This window comes from Rhipicephalus sanguineus, chromosome 10, assembly GCF_013339695.2.
Source record: "Rhipicephalus sanguineus isolate Rsan-2018 chromosome 10, BIME_Rsan_1.4, whole genome shotgun sequence".
Taxonomy (NCBI): Eukaryota; Metazoa; Arthropoda; class Arachnida; order Ixodida; family Ixodidae; genus Rhipicephalus; species Rhipicephalus sanguineus.
The window spans coordinates 4548962-4571888 of NC_051185.1; the positions used below are offsets into that span (position 1 = coordinate 4548962).

The 22927-nt window shown below is 47.2% G+C and overlaps 1 protein-coding gene across 4 annotated transcripts in view; it reads right to left on the bottom strand.

The window, feature by feature from the left end:
- Positions 1–22927, bottom strand: part of LOC119406865 (microtubule-actin cross-linking factor 1) — a 252161-nt gene that overhangs the window by 58795 nt on the left and 170439 nt on the right. For 3 of the 4 annotated variants that reach the window (XM_049419653.1, XM_049419654.1, XM_049419655.1), the window contains 12 exons: positions 21306–21452; positions 20441–20659; positions 16643–16756; positions 15636–15719; positions 14476–15090; positions 13577–13771; positions 10833–11051; positions 6367–6579; positions 6106–6268; positions 5152–5253; positions 4115–4542; positions 563–931 (listed from right to left, as the gene is read on the bottom strand). In XM_049419653.1, coding sequence (XP_049275610.1) covers positions 563–931; positions 4115–4542; positions 5152–5253; positions 6106–6268; positions 6367–6579; positions 10833–11051; positions 13577–13771; positions 14476–15090; positions 15636–15719; positions 16643–16756; positions 20441–20659; positions 21306–21452 — 2868 coding nt within the window. The remainder of the gene's footprint in view (positions 1–562; positions 932–4114; positions 4543–5151; positions 5254–6105; positions 6269–6366; positions 6580–10832; positions 11052–13576; positions 13772–14475; positions 15091–15635; positions 15720–16642; positions 16757–20440; positions 20660–21305; positions 21453–22927) is intronic. The other variant, XM_049419656.1, reaches the window with a different exon arrangement.

The following is a 22927-nucleotide window of genomic DNA, read 5'->3' on the forward strand; positions in this document are numbered from 1 at the left end:
TTTCAAACCAAAAAAGTGACATTCACTCATACCTAGTTCCAATCCTTAAAAATATTGTGCAAAGGTCATGACAAAAATGCTCATTTTTCATAATAATATGTGGTACATGCTATTCGAACTATTCAATTCGAAATTATTCGACCAAAACACTATTCGCTTCGGATTCGCTTCGAACCTCAATTTCATTATTCGCCCATCCCTACTGTTTACACATCCCTGCCTGACAGCAAAGAACTCCCCAGCATACCATGCTGCATGTCATTTCAAACTTCTGAACCTAAATGCACTAAAGCTTACTCATAACCTCAGTGAACAACCCTACTTGAAACAGGACAGCTAATTCTATAATCATTGTAACCATTACAATTTTTATATCCCTTTGCACCTAGCATGTGAAACTAGCTAGACACTAGCCCATCACAACACCCCCTGATAATCTGGTGATGACATTACACATTCTCAAAATAAGGGGCCTCTCTGTCCTGTCATTACAAGTTCAAAGGACATTGTGATCCATAATGTTCCACTGTCAGTGTGGAAACACCTGAAGCAAGGCCTCTACCTGCAAACTGTCCAAGAGGCGAGCCAGGACTGTCTGGAATTCGGCCGAGGCTCCAGTGGCCGCCCCCAGTGCGCGCTCGCGCTCCTCCAGCCTGGACACCATCTCGGCCCAGTGCCGTTTTATGCCATCCAGTTGTTCACGAAGGCGTCGCGCAGTCGGGCCATCCTTGTCATCCAGCTGGTCGAGCAATTCCTGTGCGCAGGTGGTGAGGCGTCGAAGCAGGGGCTCCTGAGAGGTCAGCTCGTCTCGCATGCACAGCACCTGCTGTGTCTGGGCAGCCACGAGACGTGGCTCGGTGGCGATTGGGCCCAGCACCTGGAACATCTTGTCTTTCTGGATGAGCCAGTTGTGAAGAAGATCATGGGTATCCTGCCAAAAAAAAGGAGGGAAAGGGAAAAGGTTTTTCACAGACGGAACTCTTCTCCCTAATTTCTGTGGTGTGTGTGTATGCATGTGTGTGTGCATGTGCGTATAAACCTTTAGAGCACGGGTTTTCAAACCGTCAGGCCTAACGAACACCACTAACTTTTCTGGAAAGCCATAAAACTAGGGGTGTGCGAATATTCGAAATTTCAAATATTTTTCAAATAGTGTTTGCTATTCGATTCGATTCGCACTGGCATTTTACAATTCAAACTATTCGAACTTCCCAAAGACAAATACAGTTAACGTCCGATTGAAAGTGACCCCTTCAGATTTTCGATATGCTTCACTTCATTACACTCTCGTATTGAGGCAAAGCTGCCTTTCAAGCTCCGTTACGGTCGAATTTTGCCAAGAGACAGTCGTCTGATTGGAAGTGATCTCACGATTTTAAATATGCTTCGCCTCATCCTACCCCGATATTGCAGCAAAGCTGCCCTTCAAGCTCTGCTACGGTCGCAAATGTATTAACTCAAGAAAACGCTGGTTCCAACATGGAGATGAAAGATGTGGCAGAGGTGGGGGCTCAATTAATGCTGTTTTGGACCTTAAATTTGGGCAGGAAGTCCGAAAAATCGGAAGCCAAAGCTTTTTAGCATCCAAAATTTCAGATGTTCTTATATATCAACGTCTACGAGGCAGATGTGGAACTCCGGACTTGAAGGGAGCACACCCTCGTCTGCCACATCAGTTGGGCTTCCGCAGAAGCTGAAAGAGGAGGAGAGGCTGAGGAAATGGCATCTTTGCCTATCACGTGTGATGTGTTGTCGGCAACACTTTGGTTGCACCAAATTATGTATATAAATACAATTCGGCCTCTACATTGCCTCATTCTCGATAAGACAAGTATAAAACACCACCCCGCCAGTGCTTCATCAACCTAGCGAAAAGAAACACTTTCATGTTGCTATCTAATAAGAATATGCTTAGGAAGCCTCCTTTTTTTTCTGCAATTTCGCTTCGAAGTATTTGAAAAACATTCTAGAAATATTCGAGAAATATTCGAAAAATATTCGATTCGATTCGTACTCACACTTCAATACTTGAATTCGCTTCGCACCCAAAATTTTGCTATTCGCACAGCTCTACATAAAACCCATCCCCTTTCCCCCTTCTACCGATTGCTGATGTGCTCATGCACAGACTTGCTAAGTAAAGTCCCATTAGAGTATACAGAAAAGTAGTGCAATATAACAATATACAGAAAAGCAGTAATGGGGGAGGGGGGGGGGCACTGCAATGCAATTGCTGAACCTCTGGGTCCCATAGAGTCCAGTTTCAGAACTCCTGCTTAAGAGAGATATGCATTTGCTGCAGTTTCTACATCTATAAACAGTATGGAAGGGACATTAGTTTTCAAGCAAATGGTACATTGAATGTAGCTTTTTTCTCTTAACATTTCATTTTGTCAAAAACACTCAAATCTAAAGCCATGCAGATCCTCTTGAATTAAAATTTTAACGTTCACTGCTCTACTAGCAACATATGCAGCACACTGTGCTGACGAAGCTGTCCATTAACTCTCTGTTTTCAAAAGAACTCTTGTGGCAGTGTTCACTTGTTAAAGGGGTCCTGAACCATTGATTGGGCTTGGTGAAAAAACACATTCTACGAACAGCAAGCACTGCTGTGAACAGTTCAGCCAAATTTTGTAGTTGTGCGTAGCAAATAAAGTAGAGCTGTGCGAATAGCAAAATTTTGGGTGCGAAGCGAATTCGAATAATAAAGATTGAGTGCGAATCGAATCGAATAATTTTCTAATAATTTTCTAATATTTCTCAAACATTTTTCAAATAATTCGAAGTGAAATTACAGAAAAAGTTGCAGAGAATCCCTAAGTATGTTCTTGTGAGATAGCAACATGAAAGTGTTTCTTTTCGCTAGGTTGATGAAGCGCTGGTGGAGTCATATTTCATAGTTGTCTTTCATATCAAGAATGAGGCAATGTAGAGCCCGAAATGTGTTTATGTACATGATTTGTTGCAACCAAAGTGTTGGCGACAACACTTCACACGTGATAGGCAAAGATGCAATTTCCTCAGCCTCTCCTCCTTTTTCAACTTCTGTGGAAGCCCAACTGATGTGGCGGACAAGGGTGTGCTCCCTTCAAGTCTGGAGTTCCAAATCTGCCTCGTAGACGTCGATATATAAGAACATCTGAAATTTTGGATGCTAAAAAGCTTCAGCGTCCAATTTTTCGAACTTCCTGCCCAGATTTAAGGTCCAAAACAGCATTAATTGAGCCCCCAACTCTGCCACATCTTTCACCTCCATACTGGAACCAGCGTTTTCTTGAGTTAATACATTTGCGACCGTAGCGGAGCTTGAAAGGCAGCTTTGCCGCAATACGGGAGTGTGATGAGGTGAAGCATATTGAAAATCTAGGGACCACTTCCAATCGGACGTTGACTGTCTCTTGCCTAAGTTCGAACGTAACGGAGCTTGAAAGGCAGCTTTGCCGCAATACGGGGGTGTGAGGAGGTGAAGCATATTGAAAATCTAGGGACCACTTCCAATCGGACTTTGTCTCTTGCCTAAGTTCGACTGTAACGGTGCTTGAAAGGCAGCTTTTGCCGCAATACGAGAGTGTAATGGGGTGAAGCATATTGAAAATCTGAAAGGGTCATTTGCAGCTGGACGTTGACTGCATTTGTCTTTGGGAAGTTCGAATAGTAAAATTTCAGGGCGAATCGAATCGAATAGCAAACACTATTAGAAAAATATTCGAAATTTCGAATATTCGCACACCCCTAAAATAAAGTTTACAAGCGGAGCGTGAAGTTGCCACTTTCTCAAGTGCCCTCTCTTCATAAAGAGGCCCCCTTCTCAGCCACTTCATTGGGCAGGGTGCCAGCTGTATGTTGTCAAACATCATCCCTCCCTGTTTTGTCTTCCAGCACGCTCTTCTTGACGAGAGGAGAGAGGAAGGGCTTAAAGCGTGTTACAAATACCTGTAACTCCACTCATTCTTTGTGGACACAAAATTTTTTTCAGCAATCGATTTTTGAGGCAATAAACTTCAGTACCGAAGGTCATTTGTTGACTACTTGGAAAAGTGGTTACCGGACCCCTTCGGGACACGACACCGACAGGCCTCCTTTGTTGGAGTAGTGCTGTGTGCAAGCTCACCTGGAACTCCTTCAGCAACTGTATCAGGAGGAGGCGCGAGCGGAGGGCCCCCTGTAGCCCTTGCCACCGACTCAGCAGCTCGTCCAGCTGTGCCTGAAGGGCATCAGAGCCGGGTGCTTGTGGCCGGCGCCGCAGCAGCTCCTGGGCCTGAAGGCGTGCCCGGTCTACTTCGAGTTGCTTCTCCTGCAGCTCCGTCTGCAGCTCGCGCAGCTGAGACAGTTGCTGGTGTGCCAGCTCCTGGCTGGCTGGCAAATCGCGGGGCACGCTACGGCTCTTCACAAATGCGAGCAGGGTGCGGAGGGCCTCGGTGCACGTGCGCAGCTCCTCGGATAACGAGTCTGCCTCCTGCTGCCGGTCCGAGAGGCGCACACCTAGCAGGTGGTAACGGTGGTTCATCTCGGACAGCTGCTGCTGCACGGGGCTCAGGTCTGGACCAAAAAAGAAATGGAGAGAGGGGTGAAGATGGGTCGGGCCACCGCACACGACCAGCACCAGATTGAGACAGAACCAGGTGGCTGAGCTGCTGCGACTGGACAACACGAGGCTGTAGCATTTTCCGCTTTATGCACGCAATTTACTGTCTAGACAAAGTGAAAAAAGAATTAACAGAACGTAATATGAATGAGAATACCGATGGAGTAAGAATAGCCCCATGAGTACTTAGACGTAACCTAACATGTTAGATGCACTGATAGCAGCATAGAGAAGTGAAGCAAGGATAAAGGTGAAATGGCACAATTAGTATGCAGGTCGATACTGCTCATGCAGATACTGCGCCTGCACAGTGCAGTGCAGGACAATCAGCTATGGTCTCTACAGCCCTCAGCTCCTGCAGTGCATGTTGCTCTTCATACCCAAGTTGTTGCATATTACTTTTAACGCTTCCTCGGCAGCCACCCTTACGAAGCAAACTTAACATTGGTGCATCTGCAGGCACTCGTGGTGACAGTCGCAGCTAACAGCCCTCCAGCACTGGTGCCTCAGGCAAGTGGTGCTTAGCACAGTAGCCAACCCTAGGTTCCCCCCATTGCACTCACCCTCAAGGGGCCCAAACTGGTCGATCGAGCTGTGCCTACTGCTAAAACCACTGGAGGCACTGGACTGTGGACTCTGCAGTGCCCTTCCTTCGGGTGATGACTCTATCAGGGTGCATGCGGGTTAGCAGGGAGACAGAAGAGGTTAGCTTCCAGAGGAGACAAGCACAAGGAAACCCAAGAGGCAAGCCCCACTATGGCGTGAAAAAAACCTTTTCCCAGATCACAAAGTTTGCAAAGGCCACAACAGCGACCCTCTCAGCATGACTCCAGAACGAAAGCTAAGTGCAAGCACATATAGAAAGCAGTGCCACCATGTTGAAGCCATTGCATGCAGTAACCTGTGTGCAACTGAACATCGTGACCACTCGGATTTGCACGCTTTTGCACAGGAACTCGGCAAGTCCTATTATGAAGGGCACATTATTCTAGTGACACCAACAGCAACTGTACCACAAGTTGCACAATATGTATGTATCAACCCCATAAATATTGATCACTTTTGCCTGTTTAGTAAATTACTTTTGGAAGCCGCTGGCTCATTTACCAGCGTAGGAAAGGAGAGCTATATGTTAGATGCAACCGAAGAAGTGCAGCATCAAAAGAAAAGTGAGGTTTCTTTCTGTCTTCTTAAAAGAAAATTAGAACACTCAGAAACTAACTCATGAATGTATAACATAAGGATACCAACAAAGCCAGAGCCATACATTCTGCTATCTTTAATGACTATCAAAAACACTTGGCACGTTATGAAGCTGAACATCATCATCATCATCAGCCTGTCTATGCCCACTGCAGGGCAAAGGCCTCTCCCATGTTCCGCCAATCAACCCGGTCTGAACATGGACTGTGTTAACATTTGTTCTACGTATGCCGAGATTTTCACAAAACAGCCAACAAGCCAACATTCTGCAGCAGCTGCTGGCTAGAGAGTGCAGCTGAGAAGCCACAACCCACCATGAGCACCACTGCCATTGGCATAGGGTTCCTTGTGGGGGCTTCCTCCCTTGCGGGCAGGGGGGCGTGAGCGGCTGTCCACCCGCAGCGCGTCATAGCTGCGACCCAACTCGTTGACACGGTCCATGGTGGATGCGTACTCGGCATGCTCCTTCACCAGAGGCTGCAACACCAACCGAGATGTTCCAAGATGCACTGGGTGCCACATCAAGGACAGAAAACAAAGAGTGGCACGATTTGCTAGCCAAAAGAAACACACACCTTGATCTCGGCAGCCTGTCGGCGCAGGATGTCCTTGTCCAGTGCCAGGGAACCAAGGGTGTCGAGACGTCCCTCAGTTGTCTGCAGCCATGACAACACTTGCTGTCGCAGTGTCTCATACGCTGCCCCTTGCTCAGCCCGCTGCCGTCCTTGCCTCTCACGTTCAGACAGCAGCTCGCCAAGTTCTTTCCACTGTTGCTCCAGCTGCTTCACCTAAACACACACACACGAGGCAGAAATAAGAGAAGGAAGGTTTCATTTTGCCCAGGGTTACTTTTCTAAGTATTAGTCAAGTGGTTAAAGACCTAGTGCTAATTAATATGGCAGCTGCAGTATTCCAGAAGCTACTTCACGACAAGCACGCAGTGACACACATCATAATGCATATAAGGCAAAAAGGATTTGGAGCACTCTCAGAAACCTAATACAGTAAAATCTCGTTACTACGAACATCAGATTAACAAAATTTTCAGATTTACGAATTTTTTTTAAATCCCCGCCAAAATGCCTATATTGCCAATGTAAAAAACTTTCAGTACAGTCGACGTCCGATTTCCCGGACGCCCGAAATTCCGGACATGCCTGATTTCCCGGACTCATCTGTGGCACCGTCAAGTTCCCCGTAGAGTCAATGTATTAAAAAGTCCGAAATTCCGGACGCTTATAGCCTTCGCCATCCGATTTCCCGGACTTTTTACTGTTAACCGCCGACCCAAAGTCACCACCGACGCCGCCATTTTGGTTGTTTTCATTTTCATATCCTTGAACCCACCATACTCGCATCAGCAGCAACGCCGCCTGCCGTAACCTCGAAACCGCACGTGTCAATCCGTTGCCAGCCGTAGCTTAGCCAAGCCAAACCTCACTGTGTTCGTTCACGTGTTGTGTTGTTTTGTCAGCTGTGCCAGCTCTGCGGTCGTGTCTGCGGTTGATCGTTTGCTGCTGCGCGCTATCTTCAGTGATCACGTTTCCCGACCTTCAACATCCACCGAGTTCCTAGCTGTTTCGTGCTGCGCTTTTCGTCGAGCGGATTCGCCGTTTACAGCAATGGCACCGACTGCTCCTTCGTCTTCGTCCGCGCCTTCGAAGCGCACAAAGCCACCTCGTAGGCTCACGATGACGAACTGCCATCCGCGGACGTTGCCTTCGACGATCTGCGCGCTGGCGGCGTGTTGATTCCAGCCGAGATAAACCTTGAGGGCTTCGCCGACGCTGACAAAGACCTCGAGCTATGTGCGGAGTTGACCGATGACACCGATGACGAAATCATTCATCAAGTTACGGAGGATTCCGATGCCTCCGACACCGAGAACGAAGAGCCAGCTCCTACACAGCCAACGAACACGGAGTTGACGCGAGCACTGATGACACTGTCATTGGTGTACAGCGGCAACATGACGTTGACTGAAACTGAGGCAGACATAATCGCGGGCAAGCGGACCGTGCAAAAGAAAATAAGCGACTTCTTTGCGCCCAAGTGCTGACCTATGAGGTAGTGCCGGCCACGTCGTATTTTTTTTTTTTTTTATAAACGGCTCTTTTTAGAGCCACCTAAACGATGCATTGGCTGAATTGCTATGGGAATCTTGTACTCCGGCTGTGACACTCTCCGTCAGCGAAAAATACCTACCAAAAATGTGCGTTTTCACGTGCATTCGTTTTTCCGGACTGCCCGATTTTCCGGACGTTTTCGCGGTCCCTTGAGGGTCCGGGAAATCGGACGTCGACTGTACTACGAATTTCAGAATACCGAATATTTCAGATTAACGTACGTAATTTAACCCCAAAATCAACTAGATGCTTCGTTATTACGAACTTCCGTGGATGTTTTGGTACGAAAATTCCCGAAGCCTACTCCTATCATGATCATCTGCAGCAGAATGCGCAGGGAAACCCGCCTCAACGGGTGCAGCCCCATCAGCGTCGACATCAACGCGAGCATCAAATGCATGCAACAGCGGCGGAGCCACATGGTCGGAGCAGTCGTAGCGCTCGTAGGCTTAGTCCCGCTTCTCCCCCACGTTGTTAGTTGCTGACGGTTGGAGCCGCGAAGTTAAGATCGCGTTGCGAGTTCGCTTTTCTGGCAATGAGTTCTCCTGGCCCCAGCGTTAAAAGGAAACGACGCCAGTTTTCGCTTAAAGAAAAAGTGGACATTTTGACGGAGCTGAATGATGGAAAAAAGCAAGTGGACATGTGCAGGAAGCGTGATATCGCGCCGTCAACAGTGGCAACGATACTGAAGGATCGGGAGAAGATCTTGAAATTACATCGAGAATCACAGCTGGCTCCCTCAAGAAAACGCTTGCGGCTGGGCGACTATCAAATCGTCGACGACGCCGTCCTCACATGGTTTAAGGATGCCAGACACCACGGTGTGCCCTTGTCAGGCCCTATTATTCAAGAAAAGGCACGACAGTTCGCGGTCGCTTTGGGCACCTCCGGCTTCGATGCAAGTGCCGGATGGCTCTATCGGTTCCGGCAAAGGAACGGCATCGTGTGGCAAGTCGCGTGCGGGGAAGAAAAGGCGGCAGATGCTGAAAGTGCGTTTGCCTGGCGGAACGAGCGCCTTCAGGAGATCGTCGAGTCGTTCACTCCAGACGACGTTTTCAACGCCGACGAAACGGCGTGTTTTTATAATCTGTTGCCTGACAAAACAATGAACTTTAAAGGCGAAAAATGCAAGGGCGGAAAGAAATCGCGTGTTCGCGTGTCAGTGCTCTTCTGCTGCAACGCCACGGGCACGGAAAAACTCAAACCTCTTGTTATTGGCAAGTCCGCCAAGCCTCGCTGTTTGAAAAACGTTGTCTCGTTGCCTTGCGACTACCGGGCAAATAAGAAGGTGTGGATGACGCGAGAACTGTTCACGCAGTGGCTGCTGCAGCTCGACGACACAATGAAGAAGAAACAAAGGAAGGTTCTTCTAATCGTCGATAACTGTTCAGCACATATGGTGAACGTGCGGTTGAGCAATGTGCAGCTTGAATTTCTACCCCCAAATTGTACTTCTTTGCTGCAACCTTTAGACCAGGGTATCATCAGATGTGTCAAGGCCGAATTTCGGAAGTGACTTGTGCAGCGCCTTCTCATCAACATACGACTTAAGCTGCCAACGGAGGTCAACATCCGTCAAGTCGCAGAAATGCTGACAGGGTCGTGGTGGAACATCAAGGCCAGCACTATTAGCAACTGCTGGCGAAAGGCAGGCCTTCTCGAGCCTTCTCTTGCGCCGCAGGACTGCGAGCCTACGCCACGAGACTGCGATGACGAAGTGGAGCTCGATCCAGAGCTGTGGAATGAGCTTACCGAGAAGCTCCCAGTAGACGCTGCGGTAACCTTCGAGGATTACGTCGACAGCGACTGCGCAGCGGCTACGTCCGCAGAGCTCACCTGCGAAGAAATCGTCAGTCAAGTGCGGGAGCAAGATTGCTCTAGTAGTGACGAGGACGACACTGCAGATGCGGAGCCTGGGACAACGGAACAGACTATTTCCAGCTCGGATGTTGTGGTCTTCCTTGAGAAGACCCGATCGTATCTAGGGTGCTGCAAGGATGTACCCGATGACATCCTTAGGAAGGTTGCGGACGTGGAGGCATATATGCACCAGCGTCTGCTTTCTACTCGCCAGAAGAAGATAACAGACTTCTTTAAGCAGTAAATTTTTTCCACACGGTGCCCAGTGTTTTTGTTTACTGTTTACGCCCCAACACGTGCACCTCCTGCAAAGGTACGTGATTTTCGCTATTGTGTTAAATTACCGACATCATTTTTCAATACTACGATGTTTCAGAATAACGAACTAAATTCGGCGGTCCCGCGAAGTTCGTTGTAACGAGATTCTACTGTACACTCACTGAATGCAGATAACAACTGTGCTTAACAAGCTTTTACACCCGTCACACAGAAAACGATTCCTTGCTGGAACTTTTGCAGAGGCTTGAAATGTTAAGTGTTGTACCAGAATAATATGCTTTAAAATTACTGCATTGCAGCACTAATGAGCAATGTGCAATCAAGACTGAGTCCAGAACAAGAAATACTTATGTGGCACTTGCATTTGTACCAAGGCATGAAACCGGGAACAAAGCAAAAGCCAAACATGCTGCGTCTTCTCTACCACTCATCTATTACATCTGCTTCTGAAGGCCAGTGAGGGTTATACTGAGTCAATTAAAGCCAGTGGCCACATCAAATTTCCAACTAACAAAAACGTTTAAGAGAGGAAGAGGAAAACAAGCATCGCGAAAGATGCCCACAACTTGCTTGAGCTACACGCCATAAGGCAGCTGCCAGTGTTGCCTTCTTTTAACTCGTTACGTGTTTATGACTAGTGCACTGTGGCATGGCACAGCTTTTTCTTTACCTTCATTAAAGAATTCCACATGAGAGGCACTGGGGAGAAGCGATGAGATTTTAAGGCATGGCAAAAAGATACTGCCCTGTAAAAAGTGGGCAGGTCCCATGCATACCTTGTCACGCACAGGCCCAGTGTCAGTGACATCTCGTTTGGCACACAAGGCACGTCCCGCACGCAGCAGGTCCTCAAACTCATCCTTGCGCAGGTTGCGCTGGTTCATGGCGTGCTCGAGGCGCGGCTGCTCTTCGCCCTCCACGGCTTGCAGCACACTGGCAAGCCACTCTTCAAAGCGGTTTGCCATGCCAGTGAATTGGTCCAGGCAGCTTGACACCTGCGCATCACACGCATGCTTTCATACACTGCCTTGAGGAATGGAAAAGCTTAATTAGGATGCAAGAGAGAGAAGGCAAGAAGGGGAAACGCAGGGAGGTTAACCAGACCGATTTGCTACCCTGCACTGGCAAATGGAGAATAGAAGACTAGCACTGCACGCACACAGGGGTACAAACGGTCACCGAGGCCAGAGCTTCTCTGACCTACACGACTTCAGCGCTCTGACCTTCGCTTGGGGGATCACAGCCTTTCAGAGGACCGTGGGCGAGCCATGGTGATTACTGTATAAGTTTCTCAAACTCGGCATAAGCTTCTGATACAGGTAATGGGGTACAAAGGCTGTCGACTCTATGACGGTACACGGGTCGTTTCAAAGCACCAAAACCCCTAAGATATAGATGTAAATAAAAAGATAAAGTAATAAGGCGCTTTGTGCAATGCATGCAAATTCACATAGTGATAGGAGAGCTGGTTGTCCCGGCGACTGTACAAATCTCGGTGTAACTTCTCAGCTACTTTAACTATCTAGTTCATGTTGGTAGTGACATGGCCTTCCTTGGCTCTTAGTAGTGCATGCATTTAATTTTTGCCTGTGCCCAGTTTTCTCTTTACCACTTTTAGGCTTCATTCGTTCTTTAGAGCAAGTTCAATTCTCTCCATATTATACTTTTTTTTCTAGGCTACCTTGCACATGTTGGCTAACTTTGAAGGCTCTGCCAGTTCTCTTTTGTCTGTTGTGTTTGAAGGTTTCATGCTTTGTCGTTTTTTAATGAGGTTTTTCGCCTCGCGGGGAGCTTGCCAGTGTCCTGTCTAACCACCGTTCCTCCAAAATCTATATCCCACTTTGTAATGATACTTGTCAGGTTTATCGTTCATTGAGTCAATGCTGAGGTCTGCTTCCTTGGTCAGAGCCGAGTACCCTTTCTCAAGTGAGATCCTGAATTCCTGTACTTTCCCTCCTAGCACTAATTCATTGATTGGCTTCTTGTGTACCAGCTTCTTCCACTCCTTCCCCAAGTCTAGGCGAATTCGGAAACTTACAATCCTATAGTCACTACATCGTACCTTGCCACATCCTGCATGATGCCAGAGAGTGTGCACAGAATGAAGTCTATTTCATTTGTACTGTCGCCATTAGGGCTTCTCAATGTCCAGTTCTGGTTCTCCCGTTTTCAGTAGAAGGTGTTCGCATTCCATAAATTATTGCATTCTGCATACTCTGCTAATAACTTCTCTCTGCTGCTCCTAGAAACCATGCCATATTCCTAGGGATGCGCGAAAAGTAAACTTGAGGTTCAAAGCAAATAGTGATTTCGTCGAATAATTTCAAATCGAATAGTTCGAATAGTATATACAACATATTATAAAGAACAATGAGCATTTCTGTCATGACCCAACAACTCACACAATATTTTTTAAGAATTTGAACTAAGTGTGTGCGAGCGTCACTTTCTTGGTTTGAAGTAAAGTGGAAGCGAATTCGAGTAGTGGCAGGATTTGAATAGTAATAAGGTAAAAGTTAGAAGTGGTAAAATATGTGAAGTTTTAAAGTTTGCTATACTGAGCGCATATCAGCCCTCTTAACAGGCTTTTAACCTTGAAGTGTGGCTTCACGGCAGTGTGGATTTGCCCTGGAAAGGTACTTTCACGACACTGCACTCTCACGCCGTAGTGAAACCACCTTTTCAGGGGATTACATGCGGTAAAATACACGTATATTCATTCATTTCGAATACTTCAAAATTTCAAATAATTTAAATTCATATCAAAATGAATTCGAATACTGTAATATTCATTCAAATATTCGAAGCACTCGAATATTCACCCAACCCTACATATTCTCCCAGTGCCTGGTCTCCAGCCTGTTTCTGCTTCTTGCCTACCTTGGCATTAAGGCCTCGCACCAAAACAGCATACCGTATTTTTACCTTATTGACTGCCGATTCCACACCTTCATAGAAGCTTTCAACTAACTGGTCGTCATGGCTGGATGTAAAGATATACTAACTATAAAGTATGATGAAATCCCATTCATACGATTCTGCATAATCCATGTTTATTTTTATTCCCTACATATTCCTGCACTCATAAGCACCACTATGTGCTCACAGTCACCTACAGTCACGATTTGTACCTTTCGAAGCTGGGAATTGAAATGAATTTTCTAGCAGGTTCTTTTGCCTCATATTAGTGTGCAAAACTTGACTTTTTTCTCGGGTCCTTCCATTCCCCCTCACCTAATAATCATGACCACCTTATATACGAATAAATACGATAATACATAATGTTCTTTCACTGCTTTAGCCCTCCCCTGCACCACTAATAGGCAATACACACCGTGTGCAAACTTTAAGAGCTATCGCTCAACATACAAACCACAGTACTAAGACATTATGTTAGAAAAACTCAAGCAGGAACTGTAGCTGCGCTTCCACTGTGTCTTACTTTGAGCATAATAAGAGGAGAGACCTTTGTTTTGATCTCAATGTGTCTAAACTGCCAGCGGCAAGTTTGTTCACTTGCCTCGTCAAGCAATTCACCCCTCCTCGTTGACTTGTCGAGCACTTTCTCGTAGCGGCTGTTGATGTCCTTGAGCTTGGCCTCCACTTTCTTGGCCAAGCGAGCATTGCCAGGCAACTCCCGCGCAGAGGCATTGAGAGCATCAATGAATGGACGCTGGCCATCAATTTCTGACCGAAGCACACGGTGTTCATGAATCTGGAAATTAAAGAGGGATACTTAGTGCTACAGAGCACTTGTGCATAAATGTAACGATGGTGCTGCAGCACGAAGAGCTATCACAGAATGCCATGCCTGCAATCTGGCCACAACGCTTTGTATGTCTTGCAAATACTATACTCTTCCGCATTCTTAACATGCATGTCATTCCCATCAGAACAAGATTTCATCTTCTATATGATGACAGCACTTACAGCTACTATCATGACTGAATGAAGAAAGAGAATAAATCAAGGGGCCAAGGAAAGCATGGGGGGCACTGTAGTTTTGAATTGACATGCAGCAATTATGACACAGGAAAAAAAGATGAATTCAAGTGGATGAAAAGAAAAAACAACTCACCACCAGTGGCAACTGATTCCACAACCCAGCAAGGTTGTGGGTTTGGTCCCCGACGGCAGTGAGTACAAGATGCAATATATGCAATGCCAGAGGTGGCTGCTTAAGGAGTCTGAGTGTGCTGTTGGAACACGTTTCTTTAGACCTTTACATTGTTTTGATGAAGATGGCTTTTCAAGAGTGCAATCTTTGACATGAAGGAAATACCCAGAGCTCAGGACGGCGACATAAAACTTGTTTTTTCGATGCAGAGCGCGAAATGTCACATACGGATAGCAGAAGACAGGGAAGACTGGGCTGTGTTGTTTAAATGGTGGCGTGGGTGCCATCGGCCCTCCCCTTACCTGCTCATCAAGACGATCCCTCATTAAGCTGGCAAGCTTGGCACTCTGGCCCCGTTGGGTAGCCTCCAGTTCATCGAGCAGCCTTAGCACACGGTCCAGGCCATCTGCGATGTCTTGCGACTGCACGAGTGCCGTCTGCAGCTGTTTGCTGCGCTCACCCACGAGCGACAGCATCTGCTGGTACACCTCCTCCAGGTTGCGCACCGCCTCCTCGACGGCAGGTCCGCCGGACGGTGGCAGCACCTGAGCAGCCTGCTTGGCCGTTTCGATCAGCCGTCCCTGGCCCACTGCCTCGAGGTGGAAGGCCCGCACACGCTCCAGTTGCTCCTGGATAGCAGGTGGCTCGGCTGCCGTCGGCTCCTCAAGCAGCCGCTTGGCGCTGCGCTGTGCCTCGTTCAGCCAGGCCGTGGCCCTCTCCATGGCCTCGTGGTAAGCACGCTTGCGTTCGGTCAGGCTGGAGAACTGGTCCCCAAGCTTGTTCACGCGACTCAGCAGGTTCTGGTACTCGGTGCTCACGTGAGACACCTCGGCGCGAACCTCGCTCTCGGAGGGCTCCAAATGGCTCAGCCTCTGTGGCAGGCTTGTCCGGTGGTCATTCAGCATGCGCAGGTATTCCTGCAAAAAATGTAAGAAAAATGAATGTGCTCATTATTCTTCCGAAATTTGCTCTTATGGTAGAAACAAAGCAACAGTGAAACTTCAATGAAGGGAAACAAGGGTCTTTAAATATTTTTTTAGAATTTTGATTGATTTTCATGAAACTTGTTGAGCTTATATTTCTGTGCAGCTTTCAAATATGCAGTTATTTCTCTAGTACAGTCAAACCCACATATATTGAAGTAAACAAAAAAAAAGGGAATTCGTTCAATAGATCTTATAGTTCAATTTTTAAAATCTGAAGAATTTCCTGCATTTTCGGTGCGAACTTAAGTTCACAAGTTGGCTTCACGGCACTGCTTCGCAATAATGCAAGAAAAGGTGGCTTCACGGCAGTATGCAGGGCTTCTTTTTCTTTTTTAGTTCATTTTTCTGCAGTTTGTAGTACGGGGTGCATGCAAGGGTGTGTCATGCACCAGGAAATACGGTATCAAAGTAAACAGTGCCTCAACATCTTCATACACAGCTGTGCGTATCGAGTAAGCCGAAAACAAAATGCTCACCTTGGACTCATCCACAAATCGCTGAGCAGCCATGGTTATAAAACGAAGGTCTGCTTGATGGGCTATCACATCGCTCGAAAATGCCTGAAAAGGGGAAAAAAATGTAAAGAGAAAAATAAGAGATCACCTGTAAGCATCTTGTTATTAGGGAGTTTTTGAATAGGGGCCCCAATCGTTTTGGGGCCCCAAAGAAATAGCGTTGAGGCCACTGCGCATGCGCGAGACCCAAACAGCGTTTGGGTTTTGCGTTGGGGACGCTGTTTCTCAAATTTAGTGGGATCCCCAAAGCCTGCCCCAAAAGCTTTGCGTCGAACAAACGTGACGGCACCCACTGAAGCGACGGCTCTTGGCCAACACTAGAGTGACCTAGAGTAGGGGAAGTGTCCAAAGCGCCGCAGACCCTATCCGAAGACTCTCAGCTCCTGCTTGACCCAAAGCGAGCACACGCAAAGGGCTTTGGGGCCCCAAACCTCTGGGACCCCTATTCGAAAACTCCCTATTAAAGCTTAGTGTAATAAAACTCTGCCATAAATGCAAGTTACCACTTTTATTTTTTGCTATCAACTAGTATAATTTTATTTATGATGCTGTAGCAGGCCCCTAGCCAGGGGGGCGGGTGGTGGTGCAATAATTACTGAAAATAGGTACTGAAAAATAGTCAAGGCCTTACTGAAACCTATGCTGATGAAATTAACGACACTACAGCTTTCACAGTATAATTTATCAGTCTAAACTAATTTACTGTTTCACTTTAGTGTTACTTTAAGCAACAACATTTATAGAATCTGTACAGCAGTAGTCCCATGGCAGTGCTCTCAGATGGCATACAGAAAAGCCTGCATCATGTCCCAACACAAGTTGCTTTATCAGCCTGTCCTACTGCATAAACGATAGTTTCAAGGCAGGAAATAGCCCGTAACAGCTAGTGAGCTGCTACATTGTGTGCTTGCCATAGCCCTATGTAATGCGCTGCATAATGCAGTTGGGTCACGCGGAGGTGTACTCACTCTGTAGTGGTCAGCATTGTCAGCCACATTGCGGATGTCGTCCAACAGTTCCTCATGCCTGGTCAAGACCTTGCGGGCATTGTCCAGCCACGTCCGGAAGACCTGCATCTCTCCCTAGAGAACAGGGCACACATTTTTCATTACTGTCCCATCTTCTCAGACTGAGTGCCACTTCTAATGAATTACTACTAACTGTGAGCTGAGCACACAATCAAAACAAGGGCACATTGCTTCTTTCACTCAGATATGACAACCACAGACTAACTGAAGGCATAACACACATTCACCAGCAAAACAGATCACAGATGCAGCACTAAATACTTGCTTTAATTGAGCAAAAGCCATGTTTCCATTTAAGGGGGGCATGGCACTTAAAAACATTTTTGTTTTAATTCTTGATAAATATCGATGACACATGCTGAGTTTATGTATATGTCTGTGCCGATTTCAAATATCAAATTATTTTGCCGGTACAATATGCAGTTTTTAAAATATTGAACCTTTCATGTGCCTTTCTAGGAGCAAGGTATTTCCTAAACGGAGAGAGTTACAAAGTAAATCAGCATATCAATAATCTGGGATGAGAACTTGCACAGTAAAAGAACGGATGTTCTAAGCCTTTGTGAACAAAAGTTATGACGTGTCAAGCATCCACAGGTGAGTTGATGTCAAGGTGGGATTTCACTCACGAACCTTCATCATATCATAACTTCATGTTCACATGGGTTTAGAAAATCCATTCTTGTTCTACTGCATACAGTTCTCAATCCAGATTATCATATGCTGATTTACTTTGCAACTCTCTCAGTTTAAGGAAAAATCTCTCTCCCAAAAAAGGCACATGAAATGCTAGATATTTTAAAAACTATGTATTCTACTAGAAAAATAATTGCATATTTGGAATAAGCACAGAAATACAAATAAATTCAGCAGGTTCCATCAAAAGCGATCAAGAATTAAAAAAAAAAGAAAATTGAAAAGCAGTGTCCCTACAATCCTAGTCAAATGTTAAGCCGGGCTAGTTCGCACCGACTGAATGCTTCCACATTATTAGCAAACACGCGCAAGAACTACAGAGAAAGAGACAGGGCAACCGCTAGACTTCGACTGATTTTTAATCGACATGAAGAATAGAATAGATTGCGCACAAGCAGGTGCCACATCACAAAGTTCGTCAAAAGGAAATTCACCGCCGCCAATCTGTACCGCCCACTCACATGTGGTTTCTATCTATGCAAGTCAAAACCACGTGTGAGTGGGCGGTACAGATAGGCAGCAATGAATTTCCTTTCGACGAACTTCGTCTGTGACGTGGCACCTGCGTGTGCGCAATCTATATATTCTATTCTTCACGTCGATTAAAAATCAGTCGAAGTCTAGCGGTTGTTCTGTGTCTTTCTCTGTAGTCCTTGTACGTGTTCACTAGTAATATGGAAGCACTTGTCAAATGTGGTGATAATGAGGATGCGTCAAGTGAGTGCCAATGAATCCAGCGCAGGTCATTCCTTAGCTTCAAGTATCTCGTGCACATCTTGTGAATACATACACCTAAGGACAATGCAACACGAATAAAGCTAACAGGAAGTGCGCTTTTTGAGACCAGCAGCTACTAAGCCATTAGAGAAAACTTGAAAAGCACAAACGACGAAGACGAAACAGCTACAACAGGACTGGTGTTTCGTCTTCGTCGTTTGCGCTTTTCAAGTTTTCTCTAATGATGGGCCAACTAGCCCAGACCAAGGTATTGCTGCTACTAAGCCAGTTGCATAAATGCATTCGTAGGCAAAGAATTAGTGGTTATAAATGTGGACTTTTCAAAATAATAAGGCCCACCTTCAAAGTGTTCAGTTTCAATTGGTGAGAGAACACTAAGGTGTCATGGTGAGCATGAAATTCAAAGGCTAATAATAACAGCCCAGGCAGAAATTGCACTGTCCATCACAAAGGGCGCAATCACACGGTGGCCTTCGTTACAAAGTCAAAAGAGGCAGTAGCCTCAATTTTATTTTATCTTTACACACTGCAGCCCCAATGGTGCTACTGCAGAACGGGGATATTGTACTTGCATACAAAGCATCACATAATGGCAATACACGAACATCTCCAGACAAAGAAGTTCAGTGTTCAATTGTTATTCGTAGATGTCTGTTCAAGGTTCAAATGTTAAAAGGTTTAGTTTGTGAGAGCTACAAGCATAGGCGTGCGCACAGGGAGGGCAGGGGGGGCGGCCGTCCCCCTAATCACCTAAGAGGGGGGTGCAAAATCTGCCCCATACATTGACCCTTCAAGTCACTTAAAGGGGCCCTGCAACACTTTTCGAGCATGCTCAAAAAGCGCTGCCGATCGGTAGTCGAGGCTCCCGAGAACACGCGAGCCAAATATTATAGCGATGCGCACGGCCTGGAATTTACAATAAATTCTCAAAGTCAGCTGAAAATCGCTCCCTCTTCTCTCGACAAATGATGTATTAGTCCGCAAAATATGACGCGATTGTCGGCAGTTCCACCATTGGCTGATGTTATAATCACGATAACACCCCCATTATTACTTTCGTTGTTAATTTTGAGTTCAATAAGTAGATAATATGTATGTTTATATTATGTTATCGCGTTAAAAACACCGAACAAACATTAATATTAGCACTTCCGGTCTCACCGACAGCACCGACAGCTCGTCTGCTCGTAGTTGCGTGGTTCCGTTTTCTTCGCCATGCGCAGTGCCGAAAACGTGAATATTTCTGTGCTTTTGACCGTCGCCAGTTGCCGTTGAGAGTGGCAGCCGTTCGAGTGTTGGCTCGTCAGCTGAGAACTGCATCGTCGGCACGTTCTCACGACCGACCGAGGCACGGGCGCAGTGTGTCTCCGGTAATGGCGGCGCTTTGGGGTCGTCTGCCAGTGCCGTCTTACGAGGTGGTGTATCGGAGTATGGGCCGAAACCGATCTCAGCTGTCATTCGTTCCAAACGAGCGCGCAGGTTTGCTTCCATGGTTGGCAGAGCGATGAAAACACTACGGCGTTCGAGGTGCACACCCAACATTACCAAACCGACGCGCAGTTTTCAAGCACGCGCGATACACAGTGCGATCGACTCCGCGGACTCCGCTCGACGAGAACGACGCAAGCCGACCGGAAGTGGCGGCACAGACCACGTGGTTGCGCCCAGACGTCAGAGAGAAAAAAACGAAGAAAAAAACTCCGCCGGCGCTCTTGGGCGGAGCCTCGCTCCTCTGCGCTCCCTCCGTCGACTCGCTGCCTACCTTTCCGCGCGCTCGCGGCGTTGAGTTGAGGGAGAAAGCTGCGGAATGTGATCTCTATAATTTGGTAACACCACTTAGACTTGACGGATTCGAAAAATTTTTGCGGCATATGACTCGTGAAGAGTCATACGTCAATAATGAGACTATTCCAATATAACTAAGAGAGGTGTTGCAGGGCCCCTTTAAGGGGGGGGGGGCGCAAAATCTGCCCCATACATTGACTTAGTAGGAAAGGGGGGGCGCTGCGATGAACCTTTGCCCCCATGATGGGCAACCCTGCGCACGCCTATGGCTACAAGTACAGGAGGATCAGAAAAATCAATATATTTGTCTAAACAGGTGCAGTGCAATGGGTTATAGAGCAAAGAAGCTTTAGACCTTCAATGCGGCAATGTGTTGACAGTGGCGCAAGATTATGACTAGAGAGGTTAGGGGAAGGTGCAAAATACCTGTCATATCTACAGCATATAAAGTGTATGGGTCTATCCTGTGTAGGCACAATATGCCGAAATTCCAGCATTGTGTGCTACTGCAATACATACTGTGTACTTGAGCAGCTCCTCGAGAGCGGCAGCCAGGCGTCGCGCTAGGCGCTCACTGCGCTCCTGACAGAGCTCGAGGCGCCCTCGGCATTGGGCCAGGGGCCGCTGCAGGGCATCCGTTTCATCCCGCGAAAGCAGCTCGCTGGAAGACAGCTGCCGGACCTCGTCAAACAGTGACAGAACCCGCGGCTGCTTCAGCTCCAGCTCTTCACGCAGGGACTACGCAATAGCAAGGCCAAGATATTACGTGTAAATCAAGGTGATGCAACCAGTATACAAATTGTAGGATTAATTTTGTTAGGCTTCAGAAATAAAGTGCCTTGTCCCAACCATCACACAAGGTGAACTCCTAGCAACTGCAACCAAGATCTTAGGAATACTGCCATGCGTACTCCATTCAGTATTTTCATGTGACCGGGCTGTTACACGCGTAACCACCACTCAGCGCAGGCCGCATGACAAAATGAAAACAGCTAATATCAGCACTTGTAGGTAGATAGGTCATTCCATATTTCGTTCCTCTTGTTCGTAGTGTCCCCGCTAGGGCTTCACTTCAAAAACAAGCAATTCAGATCATTGCCTACTTTGTGCTGATGCCACTGGCCTTCGCGACACGGCCTTCAGGACATGATGGAAAGGAGAAGCTGAGGTGAGAGAAGAAGTAACACCACTTCTGCAACTGATACTGTCGGTTTTTATCGAGCAATTTCGCAGCCACAATGGCTTGCATGAGAAAGGACGACACTGTAGTTTTGTGTACTGTGGCTAATCCACATCCTCATGGCAAATATGCCTCACCAAGACTGCTTACCTGTTTTTGCTAGTATGTTACCTGTTTTTGCTAGTATGGGCCCTAGCTGCTCACCTTGGCAGTCGACAGCTGTTGTCGCAAGATGTCTGAGTCCTCTGAGACAGCCCCAAGGTTGGCAAGGCGCAACTCAATGTCTTCAATCCACTGGGACAGCTCAGCGATTTCTTCATCACAGGTCTTGCACCGCTCCTGCGCTGCCGCCTGGCAAAGAAGGCACACAAAGTGACACACAGTTCCTCTACGAAAGCACGCTAACAACCTAAGCAATGTGCCGGGAGGGAGGGCCAGTTAGCTGTGGAACCTGGGAACTGAAAGGACCATATAAGAAGGTGCGGTGGCTACCCACAGTGCAGAGCCACTCATTCCCTATACCCTGCTGAGGGCCCGGTGGTAGACACAAGTCATGTGCTGGGATGGTTAGTAACAAGGTCGTGGGAGAAGTGTTATCAGTTGTGGGACACAACTCCAGTCCTTTCATTTCAGCCCACCAGCCACCTTAACCAAGGTTGCTATGGAACAGCGGCATGGCAGAAAATCCTGGCACTGAAATCATCTGCTGTGCATGGCCTACACCCTTTGTGTAGCAAGCACAGGAAGTTAAGGCCTGTGCTACCCCATGCCTGGTAAATCCAACTGTGGTGAGCAGGAGTATCATACTGGTCAGTGAAGCAGCAGGCTTCTTTCTTGTCTGCCTTTCTGAGCATATTTATTTAGTCAGTGCAGGCAGAAACCGAAGTGCCATGAAGTGCAGTGGCATTTGCCGAGGTGCAGTGCTGCCCACATCCCAGTCCCCTTACCCTGTCTTGCGTTGGGTGGAATAGAACTGTCCGGCTTCTCTCTGCTTGTGGCCTGCTTGCCTGTGGATCTGCAAGGCCTCGAGCTTTGGCATCTGCAAGCGGCAAGTTGCCCTGTGCACTCTGATCAATCCAGAAAGGTAGCTGTTGCTGTTCACCGACTGGCAGCGATTTGCCCGTCCAGGGGCACACAAGTGAGCCGTCTGCTGGCCGGTACACACCGTACTCAAGAGCTTCAGCTAACGACAACGGACTGCCTGGTGTCACAAAAATGTGACGTGCGAGAGCATCCCCAAATGAGATATGGCCACAGTCTGTGGCCGCTAGGACTGTCCCCGTTTCTGCATCAAGGATGCCCTCTTGTATGGCATCTCGCAGGGTTAAAAGCCTCTTGCCCAAGGTGTCTTTGACAAGGAAGGAACTCTGATCCAGAAGGCCATGCTTTGAAGCACCTAGCAATGTAAAGGTGCTCCTGCATGCTTCGTCAGTTACTTGGCCAGTCCTTGGACTTAAGCTGCCTTCCTGTAGGGCAGTATCAAAGCTTAAGGGGTGATGATGAATAGACTGTGTTTGCGAAATGCTGTGGCGCTTGATTCCCATTAATTGGCCATTAGCAGGTGACCTCCCTCTTGGGCTTTGCATCTCACTTTTGGCCCCTGGCATCTGCTCAGTACCTGACCTGTATTCAGCAGAGACTGGCTCTAGGCTAGGCAATGGAGGGAAAACATCAGCTGCAGAAAACGGCACTGAATCGCTAGCCAATTGTAAGCTAGACTTGCCATGACCGAAAGCCACAGCTGGTTCAACAAAAGAGGACGGCACCAAACACTTTTTCAGCATACTTGACGAATCCTTATGACCAGCCTTCCCAGCTCCAAAGTT